At 33.2% G+C, this 17,846-nt stretch overlaps 2 protein-coding genes across 3 annotated transcripts; one reads left to right on the top strand and one right to left on the bottom strand.

The window, feature by feature from the left end:
• The first annotated feature begins 3,810 nt into the window (after positions 1-3,810).
• On the top strand, positions 3,811-7,409 carry LOC107482239 (transcription repressor KAN1-like). The gene is made up of 6 exons (XM_016102669.3): positions 3,811-4,043; positions 4,934-5,320; positions 5,411-5,487; positions 5,575-5,611; positions 6,412-6,890; positions 7,112-7,409. The coding sequence occupies exons 2-6, from the start codon at positions 4,993-4,995 to the stop codon at positions 7,253-7,255; spliced, it is 1,065 nt and encodes a 354-aa protein (XP_015958155.1). The 5' UTR covers positions 3,811-4,043; positions 4,934-4,992; the 3' UTR covers positions 7,256-7,409.
• Positions 7,410-8,232: 823 nt separating this feature from the next.
• Positions 8,233-11,159, bottom strand: LOC107482240 (uncharacterized). 2 transcript variants are annotated; one of them, XM_016102670.3, is made up of 4 exons: positions 10,710-11,159; positions 9,328-10,216; positions 8,598-9,239; positions 8,233-8,514 (listed from the first exon to the last, which is right to left on the bottom strand). In XM_016102670.3, exons 2-4 carry the CDS (start codon positions 10,150-10,152, stop codon positions 8,476-8,478), a joined length of 1,506 nt encoding a protein of 501 aa, XP_015958156.1. In that variant the 5' UTR covers positions 10,153-10,216; positions 10,710-11,159; the 3' UTR covers positions 8,233-8,475. The 2 variants fall into 2 exon arrangements, with proteins under 2 accessions (XP_015958156.1, XP_052114568.1); XM_052258608.1 differs by lacking the exon at positions 10,710-11,159 and having other exon boundaries at positions 9,328-10,656.
• Positions 11,160-17,846: the final 6,687 nt, after the last annotated feature.

Genomic DNA, 17,846 nt, shown 5'->3' with positions numbered 1-17,846 from the left:
AATCACTGAAGTTTTTGCATTTTTTTTCTATGCCATTCTTCTTTCCCTTTTGTCACTCATTTGATACTTTTTCACCTCACCGACTAGCCTATTTTCTCTGTCTTGTATTTTTTCGAGTCGAATGATCAAACACCATTGTCATCCGCTGCTTACCTATTCTCGTGGCAGTTCCATCTGCGTTCTCTTGTGGTAGTTCTATCTGTCTTTTCTCGTGGTAGTTCTGTCTGTGTTCTCTCGTGGCAGTTCCGTATGTGTTCTCTCATGGCAGCTTCGTCTGTGTTTTTTCGTGGTAGTTTCGTCTGCGTTTCGTTTGTGTTTTCTTGTGGCAGTTCCGTCTGCGCTTCTTTCAGACTAGCGGCAGTTCCATCTGCGCTTTCTTCATACAAGCGGCAGTTCCGTCTGCGCTTCCTTCTGACAATTTCTTCTCACCCGTTTTATCAGTTTATGCAGTTTTTTCTCTTTATTTTGTTGTTTTAAATAAGTTTCAAACATGTTAGAATATAATTATGATCAATTAGAATCAATTAGTATTATTTATCATATCTGAATATTTATTATAGGATATTACGTCTTTATTATTTTTATTCTTTTAGCACATATAAATACCCTTTTATATTGTATCATTCCAATAACTTGAATAGACAACTTGAATACACTCAATAATACACAAATTTTTTCTCCAGTTTAGTCTCTTGTTTCTAACATCTTTAATGCTGCATTTTTTCTTCATTTTTTTCTTTATTTATTTTTTTCTTTTAGTTGAATGAATATAGGTTCATTATTTTTATTCTTGTTAAGAGAATAAAATAAGAAAAAATTTGAGAAGGTAAAACAAGAAGGAAAAGATGAATAAGAAAAAAAAGAAGATGATGATGATGAAAAGAAGAAGAAGAAGTAGTTGCAAGACCTAGAGTAATTTATCATGGCCTAATGTAAGTAGTTATGGAATGATTAAGACTTTAGTACTGCAATATCTCATTAGCAAGTTAATGTGCAAAAATAATTGGAATTGTGTGCTTTTTTGTCGGGTTGTAGAAAATATTCTCTCTCACCTTGAAGAAGGAAGGATTGGACCTTTTATCGTTGTGCTAAGTTTTGAATTATGCAAAACTTATCAAAATAAAAATACACCAAAATTTCTTAACAAATACACATAAATTTCTTAATTAGCTTTTATACCGAAATTACTTAATGATTGCAACACGCAAACTCAGTTAAAAATTAAGCACACAAACAAGACTGAATTATGAACAAAAACACATCCAAAATAATTTTAGATAAGACAATGTCATTAATATAACAAAAATTTAATGATAACAATAATAATAACGACGATAACGATAAAGAATATGATGATGACGATAACAATGATGACGATATAATGATAATGATGATGATGATGGTGGAGAAGGAGGACGAGAAAAACTAATGAAAAAAAAGAAATCAAATGAAAATAGGAAAGAGGAAGAGGAGAACGTAGTGATGGTGGTAGTGATGACGATAACGAAAGAAAAAAAGAGAAAAAAAGAAAGAGAAGAAAAAGCAGCAACTCAGTAGTAATTAAGAAGAAGAAAAAGAGGAGGAGGAGAAGACGGAGAAGAAAACGGAGAAGGAGGAATGGGAGAAGGAGGAGGAAAAGAAGGAGAAGGAAAAGGCGCATGATTTGAGGAGGAGGAGAAGGAGAAGGAAATGAAGAAGGAAAATGCGCGTAATTTGAAAAATGATTATAACAACTTGGTTAGATTTGGTTAAATATTTTGTTTGTATGTATAGATTTATTCATTTTTAATATTAGTTTAAAAAACAAATCTAAAAAAAAAAATAGAATAACCAAATTCAAATTTAAAATATAAATTTTCTTAACACTAATAAATCCTAAATAAAAATCTAAATATTCTTTTAAACACAGATTTTAACTAGTTATCTCTCCGATCCTCTACAGTAACAAAAAAAACCTCTCCTCCATAAAAAACTAAAAACCATCCTCTGTCTATGCGTGCCTCCTCTGTCCTGGGTCTCCTCCACCGTCGCAACCCTTCTCTATCTAAAGTAATTCTGCTTGCACAACTATGTATGATTGGGAATTTTGTAATATGAATGTAATTTGGATGTGTTAAACCCTAATTTTTACTACTTTGTTAATTTCGGGATTGAAATATTAGTGTGGTTCGGATGTGTAATGATCTAATTATGGATGTGTCCATGTTATTCATGTTAATTAATATTAGATGTGTCTCTGTTTCTACCATGTCATTTCTATTTTTTCAGAAATTAGATGAGAGTATTATTGTTTTTGTAAGTGTTAAGGATTTGTTCGTTTTTATTGGTGATTTTTGTTGCCTATCAATTATTTACTGTACAATAATCTTGTGATTTTGGTTGTGTAATCTTATAATTTTAAATGTGTAATTTTATAAATTTAGAATTATAAACAAATCATATAGATATAAATTTCGAATGTGTTGATGAAATAATCAATGGGTATTATTATAATTTTAGATATGTTTAAAGAAAAAGAGTTCGAGAGAGACCCGTACATGTGGTGTGATGGTGGTGCATTAGAAGAGAAAAAAATAAAAAAAAAGTCATTTTTTTATTTTTTTAACTATTGATATCATAAAAGTGGATTAATTAAATAATAACGAATCCTAACAAATAAGAGACATAATTAATTAAAGATTTAAAATAATACATTATTAAATTTAAATATTTACCAAAAATTAAATTTTAAAGGAGAAATAACATTTTTCGTAATAATATACTTTGTTTATTTTAGATTATTCTTATTGTTTTGCTTAAAAACTTTCTCACCTAGCTATAAAATTATGTGAGCAGTGATATAAGTACAACCAAGATCGATATTCAAATCATATATATAATTAACAATCATCATGCATGCACTTGGATTAATCAGTAAATTTTATAATGAATTGACAAATGTCCGTGTAAACTGAGTTATTTATTTTATTTCCACCATTGACTCCATTCTATAGGATCCTAAAATGTACTTATCTTCATTTGTGCACGTATGTTTCCTACCAAAATGGACTATTTTCATATTCACGGCAACAATTATTAACACCATATTGTCCAATAATATATATGGTGCAATATTCTACAAACAATGCTAAGAATCAGACGTCATCACAGCAGTTACACATACACACGCCGTAAATAGGAAAGAAGGCTGTGGAAAGTGGAAACCTATGGTATTAAAATTAAGAAATAAAACCATTTAAGAATGAATAATAACTTATTATTATATATAATAGTGGTGATGACGATTAAGAAATTGATATCATCACAAAGACAGAAGAAAAACGTAGTGTTTGAATGAGAAGGAACAAAGAAAGTCTTAGTTTTAGGTGAGATGAAATTAAAAGGTCGATGAAGGAACGGGTCCACATAATACTACAGAGGCTCTCATATATTAAGATTATTATTATAGCATATAGAGCTAGGTGAATTAATTTGACTAAATACATATATGAATGTATGACAATAACAAATTAAATTAAATTAAATTAAAGGGAGATGAAGTGTGTACCTAGCACACAGGTCAAATAATTAAGATATTTAAGATAATCACGAGCAATCTAGCAAAGCTAGGTAGATATATAGCTAAAGAGGGACAGGGATAATTAGAGGGACCAGCAACATCTGTATCCATTATGCATGTTTATTACAATTTAAGGATAATAACAAGTAGTCTGTCAGAATATTATTGTTCATTTAAATTTAAATTTGAATTTTTTTTTATATATATAAAGTTGTATATTATCTTAAACTTATGACGCCAATTCTGCTGCTGAATGATACACCAAAAAGGCATAAAAAACAACCAGGAGGTATCAAGTCATATATCCTCTCTTTCTCTTTCTCTTTTATCTCTCTCCATCCATATCAAAGAAACACAACATGGATCTTTAATTTCCCAAGAGAGATCAGAGAATATGTGATATATGTTTGATCGGTGAAGTTGCACATATGATCCCAAGTGTTGGAAGAGAAAAATAGAGGCACAACATCCATTATAATAAATGGTTAGTATATTTTTCTTAACTTGTACAAGATCAACAGTCATAAGTTCGTATACATAATTATTCTTTTAATTTGTTTTCATGGTTTTCTTGTTCCCACCCACCTTCCTTTTTTGTGAAGTACTAATCATCATGAGTTGATAATATTATTCCGAGATTTCTCTTCAACTTGATTGTTTGTGTATTTCTCTAATCATCATCAATTCGTAAATATACTTGTTCCTGATTAGATTTCCCCCTCACAAGTGCCCTATTAGATTAGAGCATGATGCATATGCTAATCTTTTCTTCATGATATGATGCATCTTTTTTGCTGATATCTCCAGAGAGGGATCGGAATGACCTAAACCAACAAGATTATACTGTGTTCAAACACATGTTTTTTTTTTTATTACTATTATATTCCTACTCTTACTTTGATAACTCCATATGTGCTCAGTTAATAATTCTTTACCTTTCCCTTTATGCTCATATTTTGATTGCTAGGTAGATATAGCTCATTAATTTTTTACTTTAACGCCGAAATTCCTCAATTTTTTTGACAGCGCTCTTCAAGCTAAGGTATATTAAAGATCAGATAGAGAAGTAGGCAGCTTAATTTCTTTATTCATCAATATTATTACTCTAAATTAAACTACTTTTGACCTACTACTACCGTAACATACATACAAGGATATTAAATTAAAATCAATGTTTTCCACTATATAAATTAGTTTACCATGGCCTCGGCTAATTGCTTCAGTGAATATAGGTTTTAAAGGCTAGCTAGTAATTAATTACTACTGTATATATAGATAGAGAGTGGTCACTACTACAGCCTGTATGTTCTTGTTCAATTATTTGTTATTAGTTGTGTGTATATTTAAATGTTTGCATCCTTGTTTGGTTTTCAGAGGTAATTTGTAAAGGGGGAATTGTAGCATTTATATTGAGCGGCATAAAATAAATAAATATGTCAGAGGGATTTGAGATTCATCAAGAGAATAATGAAGGAAGTGGTGGCGGCAAGAGTAGTAATGATAATGAGGGTGAGGAAAATTCATTTGACTTGAATGAAGGAGCGGCTATGATGAGTAGTGATGAGGAATTGGAAGAAGAGAATAATAATGAAGAAGAAGGGAATTCAACAAATCCAAGTAGCAGCAGCACAGCATCAAGAGAAGGGAAGAGAGGGAGTGGTGTGAGACAATATGTGAGATCAAAGATGCCAAGGCTTCGTTGGACTCCTGATCTTCATCTCTCCTTTGTCCATGCTGTTCAGAGGCTTGGAGGTCAAGAAAGTAATAAGTCAAGTTTTGCCCTAATTAATTATTAATTAACATATAATATAAATGTATGTTATAATTGCTAGCTATATTGAATTGCTGCAGGAGCAACACCTAAATTGGTGCTTCAGCTAATGAATGTCAGAGGCCTAAGCATTGCTCATGTCAAGAGTCACTTGCAGGTACCTATTGGATGTATTTATACTACTACGTATATATGTATGTAATTAAATAATAATTTCATGGTTACTTTGCAATTTTCATTTCAGATGTATCGAAGCAAGAAACTTGATGACTCTGGCCAAGGTGAGGAACTCAGGACTATTCTATTTTTGATCTTCTGATATGACTACGATTATAGTGTTTTAAAAAATATTATTAAAATTAAAGTAATATTTTTTTATTATTAAATAATATTTTTTTAAAAATATATATAATTTTAATTTTAATAACATTTATATAATCATCATAACCACCCTAATATAATTATAATAAAATTTATCTTTTATTTTATATTTTGAGAGCCTTAGCTTGTATATATGATATTCATATAAATATTGGTATATACTGACTTCGGTCAATGCTGTGTACTTCAAATAGAAACAATGCCTCTTTCAATTTTCTTTATTCAATCAAATTAATTATTTTGTTTATATACGTTTTCTTGAGAAGGTAATTATATTGGTATAGTTAATAAACATTTTAATTTTTTTTCTGGGTATATAATAATAATAATAATAATAATAATAATAATAATAATAATAATTTGGTTTCAGACGAAGCTGATCAATACAACAAAATAATTAATAATAGTCTAAGCTGAATAAAGCTCCTGCATGTAAGATGCATTCATTCTATGCATAAAGTCCACATTTTTCAAGAGTTAGATTAGAGTAGGTAGTAGAGAGGTTACCAATAATTTAACGTGTTATATATTAGAAATATACGAGCATATTTAAGGAAGTGATTCATATACCATTTTAATAAATGCTTGTAAATATTTTTCCTTCTAATGAAAAATTAGTAGAAAAATATATGAATATAATAGTAAAGGGTTGCTAGGGTTAGGGTTACTGAGTTGCTTAAGCGAATGGAAAATGTTGCAGTAGTAAGAAGTGAAAGACAGAGAAGCAAGCATGAAGTAGGTGGTGTGGCGTATGAGACGATGATGAAGAGGAGTAGTCCTCATCAACATTTCAAGATGGGAAACGGTGGAATTTTTCTTACTACTAACTACACCACCACCACTACTCCATTCTCCTCCCTCCCACATTCTTCAAAGCCCACAAACCACCACCTATGGCACTTGAATCATCAAATACCTTCTATTAGAAGACCAATAACACCACCGTTGCAAACTCAACTAGCCAGCAGAATTACTCCCATGAGACCAAGCCGATTTCTTGAAGAGAAAAAGTGGCCTCCTTTTCATCACTGGAAATTCAAAAGGCTTCCTAATACCAACAACATTACACTACCCTCATCACATTCCTCTCCATTCGCCACCACCTCTGACTTCATCACCTTTGGAGACAACACCACCACAACAATCAGAGACTATCTATCAAACTCCAATACTTTCAAGGTACCATTATTATTTCCTGATTTCTATCTTTTTGTGTAAACTCAGGTACAGTTGACTTCATGTGAAGTTGATATTTGAGAGTCATTAGATGATTTGACTAATTTGACTAAATTTTCATCTAACAGTTCTCAGATATCAACTTTACCTGAAGTCGCTTTCTTTCACCTATGTTTTTTCTTTGTCATTTATTTAATTTAATTTATGCAAAAACGTACGTGCAGTTGAATCATCAAGACAAGCAGTTGCAGCACAAAGAGAAGCAATGGGTTCCAGATTTGCAACTGGGTTTGAGTCATCACAAAGATGGAGACAACAATGATGGCACAGGAACCCCAGAAATTAGCACTAAACTTTCACTTTCATAGACTTTAATTAACTTAGCTCTGTCAATAACGGAAATACCATATAATTAACCTACTCAATATCATACACTCTCAGATGATATAACTAACTAATAATTAAACATATATTAAAACCTTTTCCCACAAAAAAAAAAAACACAAATGCAGGCCGTCGCTACAGTAGTGAGCTTACATTATTATAGGAACATTATTTTTTCTCCCCTTAAATAGGATTTGACTGAAACGTGTCATGATGACGTATGAGTTCCGTGTGAGAGATTATTTTTGTGGTGCAAGTATTTGGTTTGATCAAACACAAAATATAATTAATAGAGAAGGAAAGTAACTGGAAGCCTAGAATATATAGTAATAAGCTAGATATGGCGGTATATCTATCATTTCTTTGCTGTGTGTAAGTCAAAATTGTACGGGCTTAATTAGTACGTAGCAATAAATTAGAAATTAATTAAGGCCCGGTTTTGTAATAGGGATATGGATTACTTTTCTATTATTACTTGTGTATGTATTATTGTGTCTTCACTCTTAATTGGTTTCTTGAATATAGTGTGCCTGAATGTGAGCAGATTGTTCCCACCACATGTCTATGATATATCAATTCCAAAATTCATTACAATATTGAAATATTTAAAATGGACAATACTTTTTTTTATATATAATAATGACTATTAGTCATAGTAAATATTGATGAAACAGGTAATGAGTGACTTTATTTTTACTCTAACTAAATTTTATTATTTAACTTCCTCATAGACAACTGAACTACTGAAGTGTGAATTTTATTTTTTATTTTTTCACATTGTTATATAAGTAGAGAAATTTCATGCATAATTGTACAGAATTAAAGAAGAGACTGAGAGGAAATTATAATAAGAATAAAGTGAGAAAATTAATAATGAATAATAATTTAATCAAGGGGGTCACATGAATTAAGCTTAACTAAATGGTGAAAAGTAATTTTACATGTAATTATATTGTGTATATGAGATAGTTTAACAGCTAATTATTATAAGTACAAGGAACAGCAATCAATAATGTCAATTTAAATACACCCAGAAATTAAAAGAAGCACAAAATAGCAGGAACTTCAGCTTATGATATGTTGTATCCATTTCAAAGAAGCAAATGTTCGAAAGGGATACATGATTCCTATTTATACAAATACTGACTGAACATCAATGTCAAATAATTAAACGGTGTTATAACATAACATGATATGATTATGATTAAGATTTTGATTGCTGAGATTTGTATAGAGTTAACTCCTGCAAACAAAACCAAAATATAGTTAAAGACTAAAGTAAAGTTCTTAAGGGATCTAAGGAAAGCTTTATTAATTAATTGTTACCTGAGAACAGTATGCATGACCATCATGCAAATTCCAAGTTTTCACCATTGTTTCCCACCTTGATGATGCATTCAAACTTTCTCTTTTAGCAAGGACCATATTCTCACGATTTGAATGTGGGAAGCCGGAATTCTTCATATAAACTAATGGCAGGGCACGGCTAAGCCAAGAGTCAGAAGGTGATTTTGGCAATAATGGTGCCGGAACAAATTGATGAGGATGATCAACTGCTACAATTTGCTTGTTGCGGTTGTTGTTATTGATCTTTGTTTCTTTGTCGAATGAAGTTTGCACAAGTTGCAAGGACATGGAGTCTTGTTCTTGATTCTCCTTTGAAGGAAGTAAAATAGTTTGTGTATCAAACATAGTGATAATGTCTTCTTTTCTCTGCGTTGTATCTACAGAAGATGAAACTGATGTTGATAATGTTGTAGCACTTGCATGTCTGGGAAAGAGAGGTTGAGGTTTGCTTTGGAAACTAGTTGTGGAACGGTGAAAGAGCCTACCACTACCACCTAGTTGCTTCATTTCAGATGAGTAAGTAAACCTCTCTGATTGACTTCTCCATTTTCTGCTTAACTCATGCTTGTGTGGTGATGAAGCTGCACACTTTGATTTGCTCTTGTGAATAGCATCCCAAGCCTGCAGGAACAAAACATTCATAAATTGCGAAAAGTGCTTATTCATAAACATTCATGTTATGGTTATGGACATGGTTCTCAGTTCTCACCTTCTTGATTGGTTTTCCTTTTCCATACTCATATGCACAAGACATGTTAAACTCATCCCTCATTTTCATCCCAGGCACTGTATTTAACAAGCAAAAGGAACTTGTCACACATAATCTGGGAAACAATCCACAGCCTTTAGCAGAAACACTTGTAGAGTCATCATAACCATAATCATCATCATCATCTTCATCTTGACATTGGCCAGTATATGGCACAAAATCAGTGATGTGTTTGTTAACAATGGACTTTCTTTCCTCGCGAACCAATCTGAGAACATCTCTGGGTTGCTCTGCCACTACAGATTGTTGCTTTCTTGATGAAGCATATTGAGGAGGCTGGACAGTCATGGCCTTCGCCGCGGGTAAAAACCGGTTCATCATGAAATCCTGTGCTTGTTTATCATCACCAGCATTGCTTCTGTGCTTGTCTGCATCAAAGTTATCCACTCCACTAACACCACTTGCACTACACTTCATAGAGGCTGATTCTGTACATGACAGTGTCTCAAGTGCATCAGAATAAACATCATCATCTTCTTCTTCTTTTCTTTCTGCAACATTTGTGGATTTTCCAGGGGCAAGACTTGGAGACTCCTTAGAAGGTTGAGGTTGAGATCCATGATTACCCTTTGGTCTTCCAGGGATATGCTCCCAATCGAAAGGCACTGCCACAGGTTCTGTTACCTGATCCAAATAGTATGCAAGAGTGCACCTTTTCTCTAGTACCTTTCTCTTTGCCTCAGTCAAGGACAGTGATGGTGATGCGGCACAAGAGCGTCTCACAGACATAAGAGGAGCATTAATATCCAATTTCCTCTCATTCATCTTGTTCTTCAACTCAAGTTTTCTGTGGCTAAGACTCAAAATCTTTCTATTCAAGCAACAAATTCTGGAGAAAATAAGAATGATGTGAGGTTTCTGATCATTGACTCTTCAGCTTGCATTGCAAAAAGGCCAGATTTTTTGTTTCAATTGAACATGAATTGAACTTTGATAACAGGGTATTCAATTACTGATAATTGATATGAACTTTCATTTTCGCTGCCATTAAGCTTAAGCAGAGGAAAAGTTAGAAATTTCATAATGCTTTACAGAAAGAATGAACGTTACCAATTATATTCAATATCTCTATGGATATGATAACCAAGAAATTTAAGCCTCTGATTATGGAATAAGCCTAGAATATCATTACTCTTTTCTGAATAAACCAAATATACAAATAGACTATAAATACTGAATTTAATTGATACAGCAGGAGCACTCTCATCAATCATCATCATATTCATCATATATATATATAGTAACAAAACCAAAGAAACAGAAAAATCTATATAAATGAATCGGTTAAACAAACACGTGATGGTAATGAAGGAAGGACCAACCTATTTAATAACAGGATGAATCATGGGACATTGGCACAGAAACAGGGAAAAAATTCATGTGTAGCTCAGGGCAAATGAAAGAAAGAAAGAAGGTTCTAGTATCTGTGTCATGTGAAACAGCACAGGAAGCTTCAGCAAGGGAAGAAGTGTATAAAAGATTAAAAGTCAATGTAAATCAGTGGGAAGTGAACATCACAAGGTGAGAGATTTCAGTCCCATGAGACGTGTATATATATGATGCAGCAGAATTTGTGTAACGGAATGAGTGAGAGCAAAGAAAAGCAGAGTTAGATAGAGAAAGAAAAAGCAAAGGGATGTTAGTGTTTCTTCTTCTTTTGCTTTCTGTGTTTTTCATATTTACAATGTGTCTGTGACCGGTAGATAATGGACTCTCATTTTGAACTTTCTGAAAGGAAGGAAAAGATGATTCCAACCTACTTTTCTTTTTGGCATTAAATCTCTATTTATTAATATATATTGGTGATTAGCATGTCAATTACTCATAATTCATATGAAGTAAATGAGAATTATAAGTGATATCTAAAATTACTATTATTACAAACTTTGACAGAGACTAGAATATGCACAAATTTATTATATGGGTTTGGGACAAACAAGGTTCAATAATATGATGATAAAATATTTAAATTATGCTTATTCTAACTTCTAAGTACAAAAACAATTGGAGCCCAGAAAATGACATGTCTTGTAACGCTTTAAGAGGTCTAATAGAACAAAGATACTTATACTTCCAAAGTGGTGAAGATAAAAACAAAAGACGTTCCTTTCTTACAGTGCATTATGTATGCCAAAAATAAGAAAATGAACTGCATTTTGCAAAAGCAGCAGATGGACAACAATATGGTAGTGGTATGGTATGTTAATTTCATGCCAAGTTGGGGACCTCCAATTCATAGTGAGAATAAGACATGAAACTCGTGCGAATAAAATTATAAATATGTCAGTTCTATGTTATTAGTAAATGTCAATAATAAGAGTTTAATCGTTATATATGATGTTGTTGTACTATCATTCGATGAGATCTTCACGTTTGCAAAATTTTGAAGTAAGTAGGTAAGTCAAATACTTGCTATTTACATCTCACACGAAATAAACGTGAGAATATATATAATATATGGATCGGACTAATAATTCACCTGTAGCTTATCCAACCATACAACACATGAAATCATCAATTATTCCTATGGATACTTGATCATCTTGGCCCATTTAACTGCTACTAGTGGGTTAGGACCACGGCCTACTTGATCATCTTGGTCCATTTATCCACACCACAAAAAAGAAGATAATCCAAATAATACGTTACGCATGTACTATGTAATTGTAAGTACTACTATAGTTTTATGTTAGGGGTTAAGTATGGTTTTGATCCATAAAGTTGAGGTTGAAAATCGAAATCGTCCATCATCTAATTTTCGATTTAGAATCGTCTTTAACATTTTTTTTGTATTAAAATCGTCTTTTTCATTTAAATTTTTAATTTTATTCCTAAACTATCCCTACTTTAAAAAAATAAAAAATAAAGATATATGTTAAGGACGATTCTAAATCGAAAATTAAATGAGAAATGGTTTCGATTTTTCAACCTCAATTTTACGGACCAAAACCATACTTACCCTTTTATCTTATGATGCTTTAAGAAATCCTTACATTGGATTCTCCAAACTGCATCAAAACCATACTTACCCTTTTATCTTATGATGCTTTAAGAAATCCTTACATTGGATTCTCCAAACTGCATTTTCTATTTTCAAGTTAAAGGGATGGATATCATCGATTGGGTAGGGCTTGACAATTTCTTGCAAATATACATATATTGCACCAAAGTCCAAAATGGGTAAAACTGAAACATGTCTAGATTCTCAAGAGTAATCATAGCACCACTTTCACAAAAACAACAAAGTAAATGGTACATCATGGACATGACTTTGCTTAACCGGCCACTCTTAGATTTGGATTGGGTCACTCGTATTCATACCAGACACCACACGCATCTCCAGTAGAAGTCCACAATAACTCCACATGATGATTTGATTGGAGCAAGCTAAGACAAATATCATCGTAGTGGAACTATTTGTTTTTCACCGTGATGATGTACGTGTAACAAAAGGAACACAAAATTGAATAAACAAGTGTCAATGTCCTTAACATTACATTGCATTAAATAGAGAGCAAATAGAATATGAAAACCTAGCCCATGGTCCCTCCCTTTTATACCTCACGTGATGCCCATTAACATCTACATCTGCACTTATTCAATGAGGCCAATTCTGTGGTCACTTTTATTTAGTATTTGATTTTTGTTTAACTTATTTTTTATAATAATTTTTAAATATTTAAAATTTTTTAATTTTTATATTTTTAAATATAAAATTATATAAAATTAATTATTTAATTTTTTTTAATAATTAGACAATAACTTTTAAACACTATAGCAAACATTATTTAATGATATGAATGAGACATGCCAATAGAATATTTGTACAATGTGTATAATGGGGTTTAGGGATCTTCGATTCAGTAGGATATCAGATGTTTATTATCCTGATACTCGGTTATTCTGGATAAGATGGGTGTATTGTATTTGAAGAATTAGTAGTATTTTATCATAAATGTTTATTTTTTAACTCATATTAAGCCAAATAAATAGCTCATTATACACATTATCCTTAGCGAAATTTATTAACTAAATATTAACACTTTCAACTACCCGGCTTCTATGAAAATCGATCTCATGATAATATTATTATATTGTATCCTTATCAAATCAATCACTCGAATCCTCCTTCTTCCCAGAGATTATCTCAAACTAAAGCATTTGCCAATGAACCTTAGTTCATACGACATTTTATCCCCTTTTCATCTCAAAGATCTCAAACTCAATTCCTACCAACTGCTGTAACTGAAGAGAAAAAATTGATAAATATATGAAGAACGTGCATGGATGTGTGTTGTACTTAAAACCAAAACAAAAAATTAAAGCACTTCCTTTGCTGTCATTATCTTGTATTTGAATTCAATTTTCACTTAAAAGCCTCTTTTAACTAGCTAGATACCACTCTACATTAGGTGCGAGTAAAAAGAACCATGCCAGATGCTTCGTTTCAATGGCAATTTAGTTTACATTCGTTTACTCTTGTATATATATAGTCGTGGCTGTATTATTAAATTCCGCATGCATATATATAGTATGAGTCACTACAGTAACAATATATAATGTCTATGTAGTAGTCACAGTACCCTACAATAATCATTACCTCATTAGTCATTACCCCTAATAAAGCGAGTCTGTTCCGTACTAATAATAATGTTACTGCCTTTTTCTGGCCTCATTCTCAATCACGCTCACTAGGGCGTTCAAAATCGATCCAGACCGATCTAAACCAATCAATCAAATCGAAAAAATCGAGAAAACTGAATAAATTGAAAACCGAAAAAATCGAAAAAATACATTTTGCTGTTTTTATTGTGGTTCGATTTGGTTTTTAGTTATGACAATGAAAATCTCAACCGAACCGAACCGAACCGGTATATTAAAAACCATAAAAAACCAAACCCTCCACCCTACTGTGACTCTCCTCTCCTGAATCACTCGCGACCTAACCCCCCCTCCCCAGTCCCCAGTCCACACCCCCAAACGTAAACCTAGATCTAGGTGTCTCGAGACTCTCCTCTCCTCAGTCTCGCACTCTTGCTCTCTCCACTGGAGTCTCGAGCTCGAAGACCTTCCTTCCAGCACCTGGCAGCGCCACCGAAGCCTTCTTCCCAGCGACCACGGACCCAGCATCGCTCTTCCCAGCGACAGCCAGCACGGACCCAGCAGTGTTCTTCCCAGCAGCGCCGAAGCCTTCTCCCAGTTCCCTCCGAGCCACCGAGCACAGCACAACATAACACAGCACGCCGAAGCCTTCTTCCCAGCAGCGTTTCTGGCCACCCACAACACAGTACAGCACCGAGCCACTCAGCCACCGATTCAAGTCAGATATGGAGCCCGTTGACTAATTTTTGTTTCATAATTATTGATTCATTGTTTTATTCTGTTCAACAGCTTTTGATTGTTGTTCATTGTGTTATTTAGTGTTTATTGTTTATTCAAATTGCTTTTCATTGGTTTATTTGTTATTCATTGTTTAGGGAAATTGCTTCTGATTGTTGGTTATGTGGTTCACTGTTCACTCAATTTGATTAGGGAAATTGCTTCTGATTGTTCAATGTATTTGTTTAGGGAAAATGGTTCTGTGGTTCACTGTATTTGTTTAGGGAAAATGGTTCTGTGGTTCACTGTTCAATGTATTTGTTTAGGAGATGCTCTGTCCAAGAATTATGTGACTGCCGGAAGATGTGTAATCTTGAAAACCTACCTTGGTCAAATAGGTTTATCATACTCTGAAGTAGCTTAGTATTGTTTGACGTCGAAGGGTATGTGTTCCATTTCTTCGATCAGCTAGACATACTTGTTCAATGATACAGTTAGCTGAAAATATCTGAAAACTTATATCTGAAACTGCTTCTGGTTTATTATTATTATTAGTTTTTTTTGGAAAAATAATATGAAATAAAAAATTACTTTTGAAGTGATTTAGTATGATTTATCAAGTGTTGGAAGTTCTGGATCTTGATAGGAAGAGATTGAAATTAGTATAATAAGATAAATTTGAATAATGAAAAAATAGAAGCAGTTTTGAAGTATTAGATTACCTTCGTCACTGTATCTAATGATTTAGTATATGTCATGAGAAACTGGATATTGTTGAATTACTTTTGTTCAATTACTTTATTGTTGCTATTGTTGCTGGTTGTTGGTATCGTTCTGTTTTTAATTTATTTGTTGTGTTTCTGCTATTTATTTGTGATTTCATGTCATATTAGATCTTTGTAACTATTTATGTACATCAGTTGCCATTTTAAAGTCCCTTACAATGTTAACAACAGCAACCATCTGCTGTAAAGCTCCTCCATTGTCTGTTGTACGATGTCATTGCAATATTCTTACTTGATGACTAGAGAATGTGATCTCATCATACCACTGTGGTTTATATTATAATACCGAAATTTTATTCACTGCCACATAAAATGCAGTGGCTATTCTTTTGTTCTTCTCTTTTATCTCTCGCAGGTTTACTTAATTAACACAATCAACAAAAGCAAAATGACTATTTTCTTTGACCACTGCACTTTGTTTTATTAAGCGATTTATGTTGCTTGTAAACTTCTGACATCATACTATGTAGGAGACAAACGCAGATGCACTGGATATGATAGTTGCTGTTGCCTTTTTTTTTTCTATTTCAAATTTTCTCATTTAAGATGAATTAGAGAAGAATATATAACTAGATTAGAATGTTTTCTACTAGTCTTATATTATTATTGTTGTTGTTGTTCTTATTATGTAACTGCTTTTTGGGTTGATTTGTTGCTACTTGCTATTTACTGGTGGATGCATTGTTGATTTGATGAATTATTTTATTGTTGGTTTTGTTGCTGGCTTGCTAAAATCCAATACGAAACCGTCCAAACTATATAGCTTGATTATGCATGATTAGGTAGAAGCTAAGTTGGGGATATGTATCCCACATATTGAGTATATGACGTTTGTTATGTATCTATTTGAGCATAATTTTAATATACAGAATATGGATGCTTTATGTTGTTTTCCTAACTCGCATTCTTTGCATAATAGTATGGTAGAATTTTTTTTATTTAGTTTGAAAAACCGAACAAACCGAACCAAATCAAACCGATTTTAATTAGTTTGGTTTGGTTCGGATGACCTTGACAAAAAAATCGAACCAAACCGAACCGTATTTTAATTAAACGATCGAATGGCTTTTTCTTCAAAAACCGAACCAAACCGCACCGCGAACACCCCTAATGCTCACGCCCCTTCTATTATATAATAAGTCTCGATATATTTGCGCATCATTTTCATGGGTATTAACTGTTAATCTTTAACCAATTATAGGAGATTCATGTCAAAAAAATAGTGATATCTTAATACTTCATTCTATGAAAATTATATCCTACATATATGAACTTCGGGTGATTATATTTATTCGAAGCGACAAAAGGTTGAGATTTGGGATATGGAACATAGGCACTCTAACAGGAAAGTCCATGGAGGTGGTGGATACCATGACAAGGAGGAAGATTAACATTATGTGCCTACAAGAAACGAAATGAGTTGGTGCAAAGGCTAGGGAGTTGGATTCTTCTGGTTTCAAACTTTGGTATACAGGAAAGGTGAAGAATAGGAATGGAGTTGGAATAATTGTGGATAAGCAGTGGAAGAAGGACGTAGTTGATGTCAAGAGGGTGGGAGATCGGATCATCTCTATCAAACTTGTGGTGGAGGGAGGTGCTTTTCATGTGATTAGCGCCTATGCACCGCAAGTGGGTTCGGACGAACAACACAAGATAAGGTTTTGGGAGGATCTAGAGAGTTTAGTTCAAGGCATATCTTTGGGAGATAAGATTTTCTTAGGAGGAGATTTAAATGGCCAAGTTAGGAGAGAAGTGACTGGGTATGGGAGTATTCACGGAGGCCATGGTTTCGGGGTGATCAATGCCGAGGGTAAAACTATTTTGGACTTTTCCTCAACTTTTGATCTTCTCATCGCAAATACATGTTTTAAAAAGAGAGACGAACATCTTATAACCTATAAGAGTGGCATGACAAGCTCTCAAATCGACTTCTTCTTGTTGAGGAGAGTCGACCGGAAATTTTGCATTAACTGTAAAATTATCCCGGGAGAGAGTTTGACAACACAACATAGGGTGCTCGTCATGGATTTTCACGTTGAGCAAAAGTTGAGGAAAAGACATCATACGAAGAACCCAAGGACGAGGTGGTGGCGGATGAAAGGTGAGGAACAAAGAAGCTTCCTAAGACGGGTAGGAGAAGAGGCAAGGTGGGATGGGAATGGAAGCGCGGAAGAGATGTGGAGGGAGATGCCAGAAGTTATTAGAAGAACAGCAAAAGAAAGTTTTGGTGAATCTAAAGGAATAGGACCAAGAGACAAGGAGTCCTGGTGGTGGAATGCGAGTATACAAGAAAAGATAAAGATAAAAAGAGAATGCTTTAAAGAGTGGTCTTTATGCCGCAATGCAGATAACTGG

The sequence above is a fragment of the Arachis duranensis genome, chromosome 3 (genome assembly GCF_000817695.3).
Source record: "Arachis duranensis cultivar V14167 chromosome 3, aradu.V14167.gnm2.J7QH, whole genome shotgun sequence".
Classification (NCBI taxonomy): Eukaryota; Viridiplantae; Streptophyta; class Magnoliopsida; order Fabales; family Fabaceae; genus Arachis; species Arachis duranensis.
The sequence above is the reverse complement of the archived record's forward strand: the minus strand, read 5'-3'. Positions and strand labels throughout refer to the sequence as shown.